The 19,602-nt window shown below is 44.0% G+C and overlaps 1 protein-coding gene across 1 annotated transcript in view; it reads right to left on the bottom strand.

Moving 5' to 3' along the window:
• The window catches only part of e2f4 (E2F transcription factor 4), a 43,318-nt gene that overhangs the window by 4,645 nt on the left and 19,071 nt on the right, over positions 1 to 19,602 (bottom strand). The window contains exons 3-9 of the mRNA XM_059992525.1: positions 19,148 to 19,309; positions 18,199 to 18,242; positions 16,542 to 16,606; positions 16,134 to 16,416; positions 14,669 to 14,872; positions 13,214 to 13,261; positions 189 to 233 (exon numbers count right to left, since the gene is read on the bottom strand). Of these exons, the coding sequence (XP_059848508.1) occupies positions 189 to 233; positions 13,214 to 13,261; positions 14,669 to 14,872; positions 16,134 to 16,416; positions 16,542 to 16,606; positions 18,199 to 18,242; positions 19,148 to 19,309 (851 nt within the window). The remainder of the gene's footprint in view (positions 1 to 188; positions 234 to 13,213; positions 13,262 to 14,668; positions 14,873 to 16,133; positions 16,417 to 16,541; positions 16,607 to 18,198; positions 18,243 to 19,147; positions 19,310 to 19,602) is intronic.

The following is a 19,602-nucleotide window of genomic DNA, read 5'->3' as shown; positions in this document are numbered from 1 at the left end:
GGGTATATGAATAATTGCTGGGTCGAATCCTTGCTGCCAGACCCGATGTCAGCAGACATTCGTACAGCCACAATGAAAGATGTGCTTCCCACAGAAGTGCAATTAAAGCAGCCCACCAGTACCACTCATCTCCATTCCCAAGGGATCAACTGCACCCTCACCCCAAGTTTCAGACACAGTATTCTCACCTTCTGAAGACATGAGCTCATCTATGAGGTCGGAATCCATACATTCTGCAAAACAAAAGTATGGGTTTCAACATATAGCAAGATAAGTTGTTTATTACTTAGGAAATAGAAGCAGGAGTTAGTCAATTGAGCCTACAAGACTGCTCCACCATTCAGTGCGGTCATAGTCAATCATCTCCCTGCTTCAAAAGGGCAACAATTATATCAGTACCCAAAAGGAGCAGCGTGAGCTGTATCAACAACTATCGCCCAGTAGCAAATGCTTTGTGAGGTTGGTCATGGCTAGAATAAACACCTCAGGAAGGACCTGGACCCACTAAATTTGCTGATCCCTGCAAAATAGGTCTACAACAGACGTGATCTCAGTGGCTCTCTCCACAGCCTTGAATTACCTGGACAATGCAAATACCCATGTCAGGATGTTGTATATAGACTAGCTCAGCATTTAACACCATCATTCCTACAATCCTGATCGAAAAGCTACATAACATGGGCCTCTGTACCTCCCTCTGCAACTGGATGCTCAACCTCAATTTCTAATCTGTGCAGACTGGAAATAACATTTCCACCTCTCTGACAATCAACACTGGTGCAACACAGGATGTGTGTTTTGCCACTGCTTTACTCCCTCTATACCCATGAATGCATGGCTAGGCAGCAGCTATAAATTTGCTGACGATACAACCCTTGTTGGCAGAATTTCAGATGGTGACAAAAAGGCATACAGGAGTGAGATATTCCAGTTGGTTGAGTGGTGTCACAACAACCTCACACTCAATGTCAGCAAGACCATAGTTGATTGTGGACTTCAGGAAGGGTAAAATGAAGGGGCAGAAACCAATCCTCAGAGGGAACAGAAGTGGAAAGAGAGCAATTTCAAGTTCCTTGGTGTCTCTAAAGGCCAAACCTGGATGCAATATATTGATGCAGACTAAAAAAAGGAAAGCCAGCGGCTCTATTTTATTAAGAGTTTGAGGAGATTTGGTTTGTCAACTGAAACACTCGAAAAAATCTACAGATGTACTGTGGAGAGCATTCTGACTAGCTGCATAACCATCTGGTATGGGGGGGGGGGGGGGGAGTAGTGGGGGTGATGCATGGTGGGTTGCTATACAAGATCGAAGTTTGATGCAGAAACTTATAAAATTAGCCAGCTCCATCATGAGTACTAGCCTCTGCAGTATCCAAGACATCTTCAAGAAGCGGTGCCTTAGAAAGACTGCACCCATCATAAGATGGTGCACCCCACCACCCAAGATGTGCTCTCGTCACACTATTACCGCCAGGAAGTAGGTACAGGAGCCTGAAGGTACACACTCCCAGTGATAAAGGAACAGCTTTTCCCCTCTGCTATCCAATTTCTAAATGGACATTGAACCCATGAACATTACCTCGCTACTTTTTATTTAATATCTATTTTTTGCACTACTTATTTTAACTATTTAATAGACTTACAGTAACTCAGATTTTCTTCATATATATCATGTAGTTCATTGTACTGCTGCAGTAAAGTTAACAAATATTACGACAATTTTACGACCTCCGCTTGCTGAGGGAATTGGGCCTGTAGTCCTCAAAGTCGCCTGATGCCGGTGGGCAGCATAAGCGGTGTGCGAGGAAGCGGAGACGAGGCAAGCGGGCAGGAGTCCATGCCAGGAAAAAATAGGCCCTAGTCGGCCTGTCCATTCTGCTCTCTAATGTCTGCTTGCTGAGGGAATCAGGCCTGCAAGTCCTTGAAGTCGCCTCATGCCGGTGGCCAGAGGTGGGGATAGCGTAAACAGCGTGCGAGGAAGCAGAAGCGAGGCAAGTGGGCAGGAGTCCGTGCCAGAAAAAAAGCAAGCCCTAGCCGGCTGGCTCTCCCATCCATTCTGCTCTCAAATGGACATTAAATTGACTACATCTGTGGCAACGAAATACTCGGCGGGAGTACAGAAATGTAACGGAATCCTGGGCACTACAATTCAGCTGATTTTTATGTAACAGATTTTCCCCCAAGCCATTGGACTATCAACCTACTGACCTCTGCTATGCCTATTGTCTTCTTTATTATTTATTGTATTACCTACACTGTTCTATGTACTTTATGCAGTCCTGGGTAGGTCTGTAGTCTAGTGTAGTTTTTGTATATAGCATCATGGTCCTGAAAAACATTGCGTCGTTTTTACTGTCTACTGTTACAGCAGTTATGGTCGAAATGACAATAAAAAGCAACTTGGAACTTGAGATGCTGGAGATATTAAACCAGACTCCGAATCCCCATTTCCCATGCTCCATTGGCATTACTGCAAGTATACCTGTATCCTAGTTGGATGGATATATATATATACATATCACCAGAGCCTCCCCAAGGTTCACCACTCTCTCAGTGAAGACATTTCTTATCTGTTCTAAATGACAAATTCTATATTCTGAAATTACAAGCCTTCATTCTAGATTTTCCAGCTGTTGGGAATATTCCCTCTGCCTCTGATCTAATCCTGTCAGAACAGTATAGGAAAGATCTCTCTCCTAAGCACCAGTAAATAAAAGTATAACCAATCCAATCTCTCCTCATGCACCTAGAAAAACTGACTGCAAGAACATTCCTCTTCAGATAAGAGATCAAACTGTAAACTGACCTTTGGGGGTCTCAACAAGGTCCCATACACCTTTAGCAAGACAATCCTCTACAATAAAGACCAACATACCATTTGGCTTCAAAACCACGTGCTGTGCTTGAACACTTGCTTTCCAGGTACAAGATCTCTTTTTTCCCCTCCTCTTTCCATTCTGGTGTCAGCTTTTCATCCACCTTTAAATGCCTATTCATCCAACCTGACTGAATCACAGAGCTTCTTTGCATCCTCACTTTATGTTCCCTCCCCACTGATCTCCCACCTGGCACTTATCCCTGCCAGCGTAAGTGCTACACCTCCTCTCTTACCACCATTCAGGGCCCCAAATAGTCCTTCCAGGTGAGGCAACACTTCACTTGTGAGTCTGATGGGGTCATCTATTGCATCCGGTGCAGCCTCCTCTACATCGGTGAGACCCGATGCAGCCTGGGGGACCACTTCGTCAAACACCTCCACAACAGACAGGATCTCCTGGTTGCCACCCACTTCAACTCTGCTTCACATTCCCATGGCATGGCCTCCTCTACTGCCATGATGAGGCCAAACTCAGGTTGGAGAAGCAACACCTCATATACCGCCTGGGTAGTCTCCAGCCCCTTGGTATGAACATCGAATTCTCCAACTTCCAGTAATTCCCTCCCCCTCCTTTATTCCACTTTCACTCTGCCTCCTCTTCTAGCTGCCCATCAGTTCTCTCATGATTCTGCCTTCCTCTACTACCCATAGTGCTTTCCCCTTACATTCTTTCACCTTTCCTGCCTATCCCCTCCCCCACCCCTCAATCTTTCCTCTGATTGGTTTTTCACCTGGCACCTACCAGCCTTCTCCTTCCCACCCTCCCTTCACCTTCTTTGTGGGGCCCCTGCCCCGTCCTTCTTCAGTCCTGACGAAGGGTCTCAGCCCAAAACGTTGATTGCACATTTCCACGGATGCTGCCTGACCTGCTGAGTTCACAAGCTTGTTGTATGTGTTGATTTGATCACAGCATCTTCAGTGTATTTTGTGTTTAGGGAATGCCCTTGGACCCTAAGGGAAGCTAATGCAGAAATTGCAGGGGCCTGAGAAGAGATATTTAAAACATTCTTTGCAACAGGTGAGGTGCTGAAGCATTGGAGGATAGCTAATGTTGTTCCGTTGTTTAAGAAAGGCTCCAAGAATAAGCCAGGAAATTATAGACCAGGGAGCCTATCATCAGTGGTAGGTAAGTTATTGGAAGGTATTCCATGGGACCAGAATATAAGAATTTGGTAGACAAGGACTGATGAAGAGTTAATATAGCTTTATGCCCTGTTGGTCATGTCTAACCAATCCTATAGAGTTTTGAGGAAGTTAGCAAGAATGTTGAAGGCAAGGCAGTGGATATTATTTACAGACTTTAGAAAAGCCTTTGACAAAGTCCCACATGGAAAGTTGGTCAAGCTTCAGTCACTTGGCATTCAAGATAAGGTAGTAAATTGAATTGTATATTGGTTTCATGGAAGAGACCAGAGAGTGGTAATAGATGGATGCCTCTATGACTGGAGGCCGGTGACTAATGATGTGCCGCAGGGATCGATGTTGAGTCTGCCATTTGTCACCTATATCAATTATCTGGAAGATAATGTAGTAAACTGGATCAGCAAATTTGCAGATAATGCCAAGATTGGGGACATAATGGACAAAAAGGAAGGCCAAAGCTTGCAGCAGGATCTTGACCAGCTGGAAATTCAAGCTAAAAATGCCAAATGGAATTTAATGCAGACAAGTGTGAGGTCTTGCACTTTGGGAGAACAAACCAGGTGAGCAAGGTGATTTAATTAATTTACAAGGTGAGCAGTCAGGCACTGAGAAGTGTGGTAGAAACTGAAGGATCTGGGAATACAGATCTATAATTCCTTGGAAGTAGCATTATAGGTAGGTAGAGTTGTAAAGAGAGCTTTAGGCACATTGGCCTTCAATAAATTTATTATTGCATACAGGACTAAACTGGAAGATTGTATACCATTCCAGTCACCTTCCCAGACAAAAAATATCAATAAGAATGAAAGTGTGCAGAGAAAATTTACAAGTATGTTGCCAGGATTTGAGGACCTGAGATAGAGAAAGGTTCAATCAGTTAGAACTTTACTCCCCGGAGCATTGGAAAATGAGGGGAGATTTGATGCAGGGATGTAAAATTACAAGGGAAAATTACTAATAGATAGGGAAATGTAGGCAGGCTTTTTCCACTGAGGGTGGCTGAGACTCAAACTAGAGGTCTTGGGTTAAGGGTGAAATGTGAAATATTTAAGGGGAACAAGAGGGGAAACTTCTTCACAGGGTGTGGAGAATATGTAATGAGCTGCCAGTGGAAGTGGATGTGGATTCGACTTTTAACATCAAAGAGAAATTTGGATAGGTACCATACATGGATAGGAGGGGTATAGAGGGCTATGGTCCAGATGCAAGTCAATGGGACTAAGTAGATTAATAGCTCAGCACTAGATCAGGCATGGGCAAACTACGGCCTGGGGGCCATATGCGGCCCGTTAAGCTTTTTAATCCGGCCCGCAGAACTTGATGAAATTATATTAATAAACCTTGTTAACGTTTTTTCCCCGCAATTCTGGCGTTTTCCCAATAGATGCCGCACTCTATATACATTGACCTTTGTTGAGGTGCAGCGTATTACTCCACATTTGCGCTTTACTCTTTGTTCTGCTCGACCTATTTGTGTGAACAGGCATTCAGCCTGATGTTGATGTTGATGAACATCAACAAAGCCAGCCACAGATCCAAGTTAACTGACCAACACCTCAGATCCATCCTGAGGATCGCCACAACAAAATTAAATCCAGACTTTGATGCGCTGGCTAAAAAGGGAGACCAACAACACTGTTCCCACTGAAATTAAAAATAAGTTTCTTCGTTGTGTTATGTAAAAAATGCATTTGAAAATATTTTTTTCAATAAGCCTTACATGTTACATGTCATTTCTGTTAAGTGATGGACATGAGTAGTACGCAGGTGCACGTACGTTCTCAAAATAAAAAATGCACTCCAGATCAAATAACGCGCTCCACATACTGGCGCGCTGTCACTGTTCTGTCCTTGTGCTGGTCGTTGTTGAGTTTTGGCACAGGGGACAATTGAATAAGAAGGAGCAGGACAAGTAGACCTGCATCTCCTACTGTTGACAGTCAGGAGGAGAGTGATGATGATAATATCTTCAAGGATAACAGAATTTTCAGTGCTTTAAAATAATAACTGTTACTATTAAAAAAAGCTGTATTTTATTCATTTAATTTTCAGTGTTTTAAAAGTCATTTCAATAAATAGCTAAATACAATGGGACTTCAAAGACAGATATTTTGTTGTAATGCATTTGTTCATTTTCAATTGAAATTAAAGCACATGTTTTCTACATATCCCATGATATTTTATTTTCTCTTATGAGGTGTATTACCAAAACACTCCGTCCATCTGCTCCTGGTCCGGTCCCCCTGACAAATTTTAGAACCCTTTGTGGCCCACAAGTCAAGAAGTTTGCCCACCCCTGGACTAGATGGACCGAAGGGCCTATATGTGCACTATAGTGTTCTATGACTAGTCTTTGCTTCTCTAAATACAGTATCCAAAGATCTAAGAATGCGCATCTTTAAAATGTTCTGTGATCAAGCCATCTTAGATGCCCAGAATCTTAACTGGGCTGGGTCTACTTATATCCATCCAAGCCTACCTCTGTGGAAAGAGGTAAAGTGAACCACAGGTCTCCTCCTGAGTCATGGCCTTAGAATGCCCTAACTCTCAAGTCAGCAAAGCCTAATAGTTCCTAAATGTCTCAAATAGACAGAGGCATTTAAGAACTCTTTCAGTGTCAAACAAAAATGACTAAAAGTAAATGGTAAAAGATCTGAATGCATAACAATAACAGCTTTGATTTATTGGATGGATGAACCTTCACTACCTGGACTCTCCACTTTGGTTCACCACTGCTCCACAATAAGCAATGGCCTGCAGTCCAGCACATCACAACTCAGCTTTTACTCAGTGTATGAAAAAAAGTGTTCCTTCATTTGCAGCTGGGCATAAGATGGCGCTTTGAGTGGGCCTAATTGAAGACTACAACTTTGAATCTTCACCACCCCTACTCCTCCCTCTTTATTAAAAACTTTTCTTCCCCTTAAATCAATCAACTTTTAAACAGGCCGTTTGGCCCAGCAAATTAGCACTGACCATTGCATACCCATTCACACCAATCCTATGCTGATCCCATTATATGATACTTTCTCCATCAACCCTCCTCCCACCCAGATTCCACCCCTCAGCTTCACAGAGTGTATTTACAGCAATGAATTAAAATGCAGATCTCTGGGATATGGTATGAAACAAGGGAACTCAGGGAAAACACAAAACTCCACAAACACAGCACTGGAGGCAAGGATTGAATCCGGATCACTAATGATGAGGATGCAGCTCACTGCCACTTTACAAGCCAGTCAGCCAACAACCCATCCTTATTACCCAGTCTTTCTTTAAAGACAACTCAGCTTTGCAGGACAATGATGTGGGTTGAAGTCCTGGAAACAAGCACATGGCCCAGGCTGACAGATTACTACAGCAGAGGTAGCAGCATGCCCTTGGAACAACTCAACTTCTGGACGAGGTGTAGGGATTTCTCCCGATGACTGGCTACTTATCCCTTAACCCACATTCACACAGGTTATTTATTAACTAGCACTACATTGTTTATCATAGTTACCTCACATTGTTTACATTTAACTGGTGGTATGTGCTCTGGCATGCCATGAAACTATGTAAATGCAGAGTAGTGTATCCTAGGGGGTCACACCTCTGAATCCTCACCCTCTGCATTTCTTACTTTGGAAGACCAAAAGCTTTAAGGGTGGAGCTAGAAATGTGTATCTACAGCAAAGGTCAGACTCTTCTTGGACAGGGACAATGGCCTACTTGAAATGCAGCAGTTAAGTGGCCACCCAAAGTGTTAACTGGGAGACGTTTGAGGAGCAATCAAATATGCAGGTGGGGACAAGAAAAATAAGGCATATTCTTAACAACAGGGACTTTCCAGATTACACTAATGCAGGCAACATATCACACCAAGACAATAAGCAGAACCTGTGAGGCAAAACAGGACAGTTTCTCTGACTTAAGCAACAGCTGGACAGAGGAAGAAAGGGATGTTTGAACTACTTCTGAAAGCGGGGTCGGTTTCTTCTATATAGTCTCCTTTCAGCTCTGCTGGAGCCAGTACAGATATCTCACTGAGCACCCAGCATTCCTACACCATAGTCCCCAGTGATCTAGGCTGGCACATTGTGCATAGGAAGGATCAGGGACACCTTTCACTGGTGCATAACTCCACCTCACCATCTGAACATGGCACTACACTCCCAGTTCCAGTTTTCTTAGTTTGATATTAAACACTCCAGCCAAAGACATGGTAACTTGCATATGTGATCTGGAAAAACCCCACCATTAAGGCGGGCTGAGTGGGAGCTAATTTTTGCTTTGTCCCAAACGCACAAGCCTATGACCACCTGATAGCATAAAATCTTCCATAACTACCTGGACAAAAAACTATTAAACCTCATGCTTAATCCATAGGAAGAAGTACAGTCGACATTTCGGGCTGAGTCTTGACGAAGGGTCTCAGCCCGAAACGTCAACAGTACTTCTTACTATAGATGCTGCCTGGCCTGCAGCGTTCCACCAGCATTTTGTGTGTTGCTTGAATTTCCAGCATCTGCAGATTTCCTCATATTTAATAGTTGAATTGTTTTCATGACACTGTCTGCATATAAACTGATCAGGTCAGATGCTGATCACTACTGGAAAGAGAATTCATAAATCAGTAGCATAATCCACCAAAGTTATACAAGGAAGATGCAAGACTTCACAATCAACAAAAAAGAGGGACCAAATTGGCCACTCTTTCCTGCTCTTACAAAGTTTGAGAGGATCTTCTACCTCAGCATCATTTTCATCCGTAACTCCATTCCCTTTGGTTCTCTTAATATTTAAAAAGCTTTAGTTCTTGACTGAGCCTTCAGAGCTCTATTTGGAGACAAATTAAAAGAATTCACCTCCCTTTGGGTAAACATGTCATTTCATCTCCATCCTGAATGACCAACCTGTAATTTTGTGACTCCAACATCCCCTCCCCCCACTGAGTCTCCTTGGTTAGGGAAAACAAACTCCTTGCATTCAAGCTGTAATAAACTTGCCTAAAAAATTTGACTCTCAAAAGACCACACAGCCCCAGCAGACCAGAGTTCATTGGGGCTTCACTTCCAGTGGGAACCCTGGGAACATCCAGTAGGAAGACGTACTGCAGTAAGCAACAGATAACGATCAGGTTATGATGAATTTAATTTAGGCTAGACACAATGACAGCAGGCAGCACCAAGCATCGAACCTCAACTCTGTGAGCAACCTGTCCGGTATGGGGTGGGGGTTGGTTAGAACAGAATTAAACCCACCACACTCAGAACTGGGGCACAAAGCAAGATCTGGAAAACAAAACCCCATTCTGCAAAATTTACTTTTCATAATTTGGGCAGAAGTGCCAAAGCCCACATTTACTGGTTCATTCCAAACTGTCCTTGGTGGTGAGGTACCTATTTGAAACACTATTGCAGGAAAGCAGCATCCAGGGACCCCCACCACCCAGGACATGCTCTCTTCTTGCTGCTGCCATAAGGAAGGTGGTAAGGAGCCTCAGGACTCACATCACTAGGTTCAGGAAGTTATTACCCCTCAAGTATTAACATCATGCTGTTGAATGCTCTCACAAACAATGGACTTGCTTTTAAGGACTCTACCTCATGTTCTTGATATTTATTCCTTATGTACTATTATTTTCAAGGTTCTAACTATCAGTTCCAAGGTTGTCAAGCTGAGGAGTGGTAGTGGGGTCAAGTTCCCACTACCTAAAAGTGCTCCTCAAAAAGCCTCTGACAACGAAGTCCAACTCCTGGCCTTCTCGTGTGGCTTAGCCTCTAAGCCTGGCGGAACTGTTTCTACTGACAGGAGAAGGGGTGAAGGTGGGTTCTGGCGCCTTAAAACCAGAGCTTCAGGTAGATGGAGCTCATCAGCCTGGGAAAGGAGCTGGAGTCCCTCAGGCCAACGTTGCCTTCAACCTCATTCTGGCAACTCGTGCGATGACACTGGTGCCAAGCTGTATCGGCCCTTGCCCTTCCCTTAGACAGCATCAGTGGCATGGAGAGGGGAGACTCGCTGCATGGGCAACCGCTGGTCTTCGATACAACCTTGCCCAGGCCTGCGCCTTGGAGAAGACATTCCTGAAGCAAGATTTTCCAGACGCAGATCCATGGTTTCGTGAGACTAACAGATGCCACACACACACTATTATTTCTTTTTGTATTTGCTCAGTTTGTTGTCTTTGGCATTCTGGTTGAACGCACTAGTTGGATGGTTTTTCATTGATTCTGTTATGGTTATTATTCTACAGATTTATTGAGTATGCCTGCTAGAAGATGAATCTCCGGATTGTATATGGTGACATTTATGTGTGTTGATAATGAAGTTTAGTTTGAACCACTACAGTGTTTCTGGTGAAGGTGCTCTTGGGATATTGTTGTGGAGGGAGTTTCAGGATTTAGACCAACCATTTAGGAATGCCTTTATATTCCTTAAAAGCACCAGTACTTCCATAAAAAAAAAATCAGCATGGACTAGAAGGGCCAAGATGGCCTGTTTCCATGCTGTAATTGTTATACGGTTATATGCCAGAATATTTCCAAGTCAGTACAGTGCAACCTGGAACAAAACCTGAAGGGGGCAGTATTCCCATGTGCAGTGGATCCTGGTTAATTGGGCCATCGGTTTATCGGGGCAGTCGCCTTATTTGGAACAACTTTATCGAGAAAATTGCAGAGGTTCCTTTCTTTTATTTGGGACACTATGACAGACAATTGGAACAGGAGACTGGTGCTGAATAGTTTCTAAATAGTGTCATTTGCGTGAACTTGGGTGTAGCCGTTAGATGGTACATCATGCTTAGAGCAACAGCTTTTAAATAGCATCATTTGAGAGTTCTTTGCATTCAAAAAGCAGTGATTTTTGTTGATAGTTGGTGAGAAGTAAGCAGTAAGACAATTCAGAATTATTTTGCTCATTGCTATTTCAAGCACTCAGGCTTGGAGATGCCAGAAACTATCGGAAGTGAAAATGCAACAATTTCACTATTTCAACTTGGGAACAATCAAGAATTTGAATTTGAAAGTACTGACAACCATCTTGATTTGGAGGATGCAATTGTTGAAAGCATTGTATTAAGTCAGTTCATTATCTTCACTGTGCACCAATTTTGTTGACTTACAGATAAAAGAACATGGCAGCTTACACTAGATATATTCCTCTACTGATAATTATTAGGTATAATTTATAGTACTGCAGTAATATTGGTAGTGTTCTAATTTGTTGTGTATTTCCTTTAAATGCATAATTTGTTACTCAGTTTGTCCTTTATACCTTTTTAATTAATTCCATAAAATTTTGGCTAATTGGAGGAGGCGCTTAATTGGGTCAAAATGTACTGGTCCCAATGTGTCCAATTAATGGGAATCCACAGCCATCATTTGCTGTCAAGCTTGTGGGTTTGGAAGGCAAAGTTGGAATAGCCTAGGTAGGTAATGTAGAGTATTTTGTTCATAGTACCAAAATACAGCCACCATGTGGTTAGCCCACTGCTCTACTCTTATACACAAAACTGTGTGGCTAGGCATAACTCACATACCATCTATAAATTTGCTGATGATACAACCATTGTTGGTAGAATCTCACGTGGTGACAAGAGGACATACAGGAGTGAGATACGGCAACTGGTGGAGTGGTGCTGCAGCAACAACCTGGCACTCAACATCAGTGAGACAAAAAAGCTGATTGTGGACTTCAGGAAAGGCAAGGCAAAGAAACACATACCAATCCTCAGAGGGATCAGAATTGGAGAGAGTGAGCAGTTTCAAGTTCCTGGGGATCAAGCTCAGAGGACCTAACGGATCCCAACATATCAATGCAGTTATAAAGAAGGCAAGACAGCGTCTATACTTCATCAGGTGTTTGAAGAGATTTAGTACATCAACAAATATACTCAAAAACTTCTATAGATGTACCATGGACAGCATTCTGACAGGCTGCATCACTGTCTGGTATGGGGGAGGGGGTGTGCTACTACTCAGGACTGGAAAAAACTGCAAAGGGTTGTAAATTTAGTCGGCTCTATCTTGGGTACTAGCCTATAAAGTACCCAGGGCATCTTCAAGGAGCGGTGTCTCAGAAAGGCAGCGTCCATTATTAAGGACTTCCAGCATCCAGGGCATACCCCTTTCTCACTGTTATCATCAGAAGGGAGGTACAGAAGCCTGAAGGCACACACTCAGCAATTCAGGAACAGCTTCTTCCCCTCTGCCGATTTCTAAATGGACATTGAACCCGTGAACACTACCTCACTATTTAAGATATATACTTCTGCTTTTAGCACGATTTAAAATCTATTCAATATATGTATACTGTGATTGGTTTATTTATTTATTATTAATGTTTTCTTCTTCTTTTATATTATGTATTACATTGAACTGCTGCTGCTAAGTCAACAGATTTCACGACACACACCGGTGATAATAAACCCGACTGATTCTGGCAGAAGAGGGAATTAATGTTTAGAAGGGTGGACAAGGGGACAATAAAGTGGATTCTTTTGTCCTGGATGATACTTGAGCTTGAGACTGTTGGTGACTCCCCATCCGGGCAAGTAGAAAGACCCAGGATTGCTTTAGAGTGAACATCAACATAGAGTGTAAATGGACAGGAAATCACTGAATGTCACTGCAAAAAACATAAAATTTCAAGAGCTGGAAGAGGTTGCTGAGAGAAAAGGGTGCATAACTTCCATGGATGAGATTCAGTTATCATCTCTGAATGGCTTGTTCACCAGGAGAAAACTTCACTAGGTTAAGCTAACCAAACTGCTATTACATGACTAAACAGTGGAGGGTGACAATACACCAAAATTATGTGGCAAGAAGGTGAGAGGTACAAGCCCAGACTTTGGTGCCAGTCTATGTTAAGACATACTCATTGCACCCATCAACCAAACTGTGGGAATGCACCAGGATCCCATAGCGAGAGAAAGACAGACAGCAACCCCAGCAAGGTTGGAGATGGGAACAATCCCAACCCCTCCCCCCCCCGCCCCAAACAACCAGTTCTGGTCAGACAACTCCATCATTCCCTGTTGCTTCAGTGAGAGATCCACAGAAAAATTAGCGAGCTATGGGGGTCCAGGGTCAATGCTTGCAGCAGGGTTCCCTAAACAAGAATAAACAACTTCAGAGAAAGGGAAGCTTATGGCCAGTGTCCGGGGCTGCACTATGCTGAATTAGTAAAGCAAATGATCATCACACCTACCTTTAGTGGGGTCAAACATCTCCGTTAATTCTTTAGGAAATTCCAGTTCTGTGAACGAAAACAACCATGTTACCACAAAAGAGAAGAGTTGAGGAAGGGGTGTGGGGCAGAATCAAATTGAAGGATTAATCAGACAAGCAGAGCCTCCACCATTGGGGCAGTATGAGTGAAGGGTAGGGTTAAGTGGACTGGCTTCTAGTAGAGTACTTAAACTAGAGTGGGAAAGACAGAATGGAATTAGGGATGGTTCAGTTGCTACATTCAGAAAGCCTGAAGTGAAAGAGTTATCTCCTGCCCTTCTGGGATTAGGATTATGGTCAAAGAATCAAAGCCTCTGGATTGTGGTCACTGAGCTACAGGCTGTAGCCTTGTGGCCAGCTGTCAATGGGTGGGAGGAGTTTCTGGCTTCTCTTTTGATTCAGAAACATCTGCTGCCTTTGCTGCAGTGTCTTTATTCAAATCAGGAAGTGGTTAAACATTAGCCTCGTGGGGTCTGTCCTTGGTAAACTGGGTGTAACGGTTCCCCAGTACAGATGGAGAGTCCCTCTGTCACAGATACTCCATCTTGCTTCAGTTACCTCAGCATTGATGTTTCCAAAGGGCAGGCTTGGATAGAATATAGATCGTAACAATGTGGCTCTGAGCTGTAACTGGAGGTTAGTCCATGGAAAAGATTCTCCGGCTGCTGGCTGTGGGTTGGGATTTCATATAAGGGCAACACCCAGGCAACATGCAATGCAAGCCAGGGCTTCAAGCTGTGGTAAAGTTCACCAGCAACAAAGATAGCTGGTGTCTCCATGATCAAAATGTGTGTACTCCTAAAGGCATGGAGTGATAAAGAAACAACAGGGAATCAACACCTTCAGTCTATTTCATCTACACCAATCAACAGTATCCCATTTACACTCTCCCTACTCTACTTTATTCAGCCTGCATTCCTATTAATTCTCATCAGATTCTGTCATTCACCCATACACTGGTGGCAATTAACAGCAGCCAATTAACCTACCAACTCGGGACATCTTTGAGATGCGAGGGGAAACTTAGTCATTCACAGGGAGAATGTGCAAACTGTACAAAAAAACCTAATTTATGTTGTTGGAGATGTGGAGCAGTGGTTCTACCAGCTGTGCAACCGTGGCACTGTAGGGACCTTTGTTTGTCCATACACCAAATGCCAGAGGAACTCAGCATGTCAAGCAGCATCAAGGTGAAGAATAAAGACAACACCTGCCTGCTGCTGCTTGATCTGCTGAGTTACTCCAGCATTTGGTGTGCGTAACTCTAGATTTACAGCACCTGTAGAATCTTGTGTTTTTGTTTTTCCATACCCTTCCTTAACTTTGCAAAGCAAGGCAAGGGTCTCCACTCTAAGTTTGAGACTAAAGTTTATATGCAACTTCAATATCAACCCTCAGAGCAGATCTAAGCTGACAGAAGTAAAACACAACTCACCCACTGAAGTTTCAGATTTGATTGGAACGAAGGAAGTATTGGGATTGGACAAAGACGTGCTGCCGTCCAACGAGGCGGAAGATTCTAGAGGCTGCGTCTCCATGGTGGCAGCCTGACAGCTGGACGTCGGGAGCAGGTTGAGGGGCTCGAGGCTTAAGACACTGCTGGTGCTGTTTTGGGGCTCATGATGTGACGCAGTGGGTACTGAGAAGGAGGCAAGAGGTTAGGGGAGGAAATAAGATGTCAGAGGTCACAGTATAAAAGGTGTCAAAGTCCAAATGAGTAACAGGCAGCAGCTCTTGCTCAAGGAATTTAATGCACCATGAATAAGTCAGTATCTGAAGTCATTACAAATCAACTACAGATCAGACTGCAAGGGCAAGGGACAACCCAGCCATCATTCTACAAATGCCACTAACAACAGATTATATTGTAATGATTCTGCTGAACAACTACTTTCTACTTGCAGTAAGAATGAATGTCAATAGCACAGAATATCATGGAGGGGGACTTGGGAGAGGGGAAAGGAAACAGACAAGCAACGCAGGGGGAGATGCAGAACTCAGCTGCTGAGCAAAGCCTTAGAGGAAGAGAGCTAAGATAGATAAATATAGAGCTATTACCATCCCCACACCACAGAACATTAGGAACAATAGGTAAATGCACACTGCATAGGACAGTATACTTGGTGGGTTAGGCAATGCATCTATAGTTCTGAGTAAAGTACACAGAGATTAAGACTTGCATGTGTAGCCTTGGATGATGCATGTGAATGGCAAGGCTCTGTTTAAGCAGCACTGTGCAATCGCCTATGAGTGAAGAGGACAATGTGCAACCTAAGTGGAGCAAGAAGCTGGAACAGAGTAGATGGATATTGAAAATATTCCACCTAGCCTGTCAATCGCCGCTCACTACATGGAGATTGCAACATGTTTCCTTTTCCTTGTGCACTTGTTATACCTTTGTGGAGTTCAGACCTCCTTCTACATGACCAGCTGAAGGAGAGGGAAGACGAAAGTTTGAGGAAAGAAGAAACAACCAGCAGGAGCAGAGAGGAATGGCAGGGACTTGGGTGCCATGAGGGTGCTGGTGAGTGCTGGAAGGAACTTATAAAAAAAGTGGAACAAGGCACCCCATATTTCCTCTCCACAGTTATTAAGCACAGTTTGATCGAATGCTCATTTCACTTAATTCAAAGCAAATAAAACTTCCAGTAGCTCAACACACAAGATAGGCCTTCCACCCACCATATCAGCAGCTGATTGTCAGCAACCACGATGTGTTTGGTGACCCAACATATGTAGGGAGTTATCCAGTGGGAATGCACCTTTGACAGAAAAAACCACCACTATTTGCAATGGATCCACTCCACCATGCAAACAGCAATGCCGCCTGTCCATTCCATCTGCTGCTTGACCATTGGCCTCGAAAGGTTAAAAAGAACATCATTGCAGGAGAGATTTACCTGTGGGTGTCGCTGCTCTGGGCGGGTGGGGAGGTATCTGAGGGGCAGGGGACGGAGAGGCAGGTCGGGCTGGGGATCTTGTTTCTGCCTCTTGGTTGCTGGCTAGGACAGGCCTTTGTGGGGTGGTGTGCACTGTGGGAGGGCACTGAATGAGATCTTCAGGTGGGGGCACAGGCACAACAACTGGACTGGAGGAGGAAGTGTCCTTGTTCACCAACAACACATTAATGGGACCGGTTGTGCTTTTCAGGTGGATCTGGTATTTCTTCACTCCATTTGGAACCTGCAAAACAAGCAAGGGGCTCAGTAACCAGGCAAGGAAAGGTGGCAAACAGAAGGCCACAGCTCAGTTGGGGGAAGAGGGAAAGAAGAGACAGCAGAGAAATTTTGACATCCTAAAGTACTCACCCCCTCAGGAATCGGCACTTCCAGCTGTGTGCCTGAGGGTGCCTGGATCGCTAACAATGTATCACCTGCATGTTAAAAAGAGAAGACAGACATTAAAGTACACCTTGCAAACCACCAAGCTCACTGTCTCAACACCACACGAGAACAGGCATTGGGAGCAGAACATGGGAGATGCAACAGCTCAAATGTAGTGGACAAGGAATGCTAAGGGCACGTACACCATCAGCAGCTCCTCCAGAGACTCAATCCCGAGGAGTTGACAAATCTTATTGAATTTTTTGAAGAGGTTACAAGGAAAGTTGACGAGGGTAAAAGCAGTGGATGTTGTCTATATGGACGTCAGTAAGGCCTCTGACAAGGTTCCACAGGGAAGGTTAGTTAGCAAGGTTCAATCGTTAGGTATTAATATTGAAGTAGTAAAATGGATTCAACAGTGGCTGGATGGGAGATGTTAGTAGTGGTGGATAGCTGTTTCTCAGGTTGGAAGCCGGTGACGAGTGGTGTGCCTCAGGGAACTGTACTGGGTCCAATGTTGTTTGTCATATACATTAATGATCTGGATGATGGGGTGGTAAATTGGATTAGTAATTATGCAGATGGTACTAAGATAGGTGGCGTTGTGGATAATGAAATAGGTTTTCAAAGCTTGCGGAGAGATTTAGGCCAGTTAGAAGAGTGGGCTGAATGATGGCAGATGGAGTTTAATGCTGGTAAGTGTGAGGTGCTACGTTTTGGTAGGAATAATCCAAATAGGACATACATGGTCAATGGTAGGGCATTGAAGAATGCAGTAGAACAGAGCAATGGTGCAAAGTTCCCTGAAGGTGGAATCTCATGCGGATAGGGTGGTGAAGAAAGCTTTTGTAATGCTGGCCTTTATAAATCAGAGCATTGAGTATAGGATTTGGAATGCAATGTTAAAATTGTACAAGGCATTGGTAAGGCCAAATTTGGAGTATTGTGTATAGTTCTGGTCACCAAATTATAGGAAAGATGTCAACAAAATTGAGAGTACAGAGAAGATTTACTAGAATGTTACCTGGGTTTCAGCACCTAAGTTACAGGGAAAAGTTGAGCAAGTTAGGTCTTTACTCTTTGGACCGTAGAAGGTTGAGGGGGGACTCTCTATCGAGGTATTTAAAATTATGAGGGGGATAGATAGAGTTGACGTGGAGAGGCTTTTTCCATTGAGAGTAGGGGAGATTCAAACAAGAGGACATGAGGTGAGAGTTAGGGGGCAAAAGTTCTGGGGTAACACGAGGGTGAATTTCTTTACTCAGAGAGTGGTAGCTGTGTGGAACAAGCTTCCAGTAGAAGTGGTAGAGGCAGGTTCAGTATTGTCATTTAAAGTAAAATTGGATAGGTATATGGACAGGAAAGGAATGGAGGGTTATGGGCTGAGTGCGGGTCAGTGGGACTAGGTGAGAGTAAGCGTTCAGCACGGACAAGAAGGGCCGAGATGGACTGTTTCAGTGCTGTAACTGTTATATGGTTATATGGATCCAATGTGTCAGGAACAAGTTTACATTTGGGGACACAGCACAAAGTGCAGGGCCTACATCAACCCTCTCCCCAACCACTGACATACCCCTTCCCCACTCTCCTGTCCCAGGACAATGCATCTAGACTCTGGGGCCCATGTCTGAGGATTGCTTACCTTTGAAACATCGGCACATGTCTTCATGTGTCACGTATGCTAACGTGAAGCAACACAGTTAAGGACATACAAGGGAACAGTGACATCACCTCAGAGCAGCTGAGCCTCCTGCTGTTTTATCTCCTAATGGACAAGCGACTAACTCAAACTTCCAGGGCAGCTATCTATGGACAGGCAGGACACATCTATGGGAGGGAAAAGGAAGCTCGTCATTAATTTCAGACAGGGAGAGAAGACTACCCGAGTCACAGAGGGCCACCCAATATCCCTAACTGAGCACTGACAAAACAATATGAACTAGGCCTGAATGAAGGACTTGCAGTCAGGCTCCTAATGGGATCATTCTGCATGAGAAGGGAAACTGGGTTGTCTTTTTATGCTGAAAGGCCATGCAGGTTAGGCTTGTATCTTTTGGGGCTTTTTTGAGAGGTGGTTTTGATAAGGCAGATGGGTTGCCTCATGCTGAAGCATCTAGAAACTACCGGTCAGCACGTTTAAGGCAGTGATGACGTAAAACCCTCCTTGGGAAGATGTGAAGTCCTTAGAATAATCTTGTCAAAGGGCTGTGGTAACAGAGCCTTTGAGAATTTTTAAAAGACAGAGGTAGATTGCAATCACTCATAGGCCCGGGGGGAGGGGGGGGGGGGTCAGAAGGAGTACATGAGAACATGAAATTGGGGTTCCAACCAGACCAGCTATGATCTCATTCATTGATGGATCAAGTTTGAGGCAGTGAGAGGCCTGCACCTGCTCCTAATTCTCCTGTTTATAAACTGAAAATGGAAAGAAGAGCAGAGTTAAGATTTTTTACTGGAGTTTGGCTTCACTCTAAACAGATCTGCTTAGAATGAACTGGGTCCACGGGCACTTTGAACCAATGTGTAGCTGTACATGACCAGAGATTTGTACAGGGTTCAAAGGAGTGGAAGGGAGCTCCATCAAAGGATATCTGCTGTTCTCGATGTCATCCGTCACATTCTGAATGCTCTGCTGTACCCAGACTCGCTGCTGGTCCAGCTCCTGCTCCCGCCGATCCAGGTCCTCTATCTCTGCTTTCAGGTCAATGAGTTTGTCCGCGATTTCTCGTGTGTTACAGCCTGGGCCCACTCCTCTGTCACAGAGGACAAAGACACAAGGTGTAAATTAACTGGTGCAGGATGCCAAAGAGGTCTGTGTTCAATACAGCTTCACAAGGGCTTCCCCCTCATGACCCCCCTACCAAACTCCAACTACTTCTAGCACCTAATCTGAATCTTTTTGCTCTGGGGTGTACACTTGATAGCAACACTACATCAAAACTCCTTTCATCTAGCATTGTTGGACTAGCAGATTTTCTACACAATATAGTTATATTAGTGTGCCAACATTTACTTATTTCACTTTCCTTAAAAGTTACACAGTAAA

This window comes from Hypanus sabinus, chromosome 17 (genome assembly GCF_030144855.1).
Source record: "Hypanus sabinus isolate sHypSab1 chromosome 17, sHypSab1.hap1, whole genome shotgun sequence".
Lineage (NCBI taxonomy): Eukaryota > Metazoa > Chordata > Chondrichthyes > Myliobatiformes > Dasyatidae > Hypanus > Hypanus sabinus.
The sequence above is the reverse complement of the archived record's forward strand: the minus strand, read 5'-3'. Positions and strand labels throughout refer to the sequence as shown.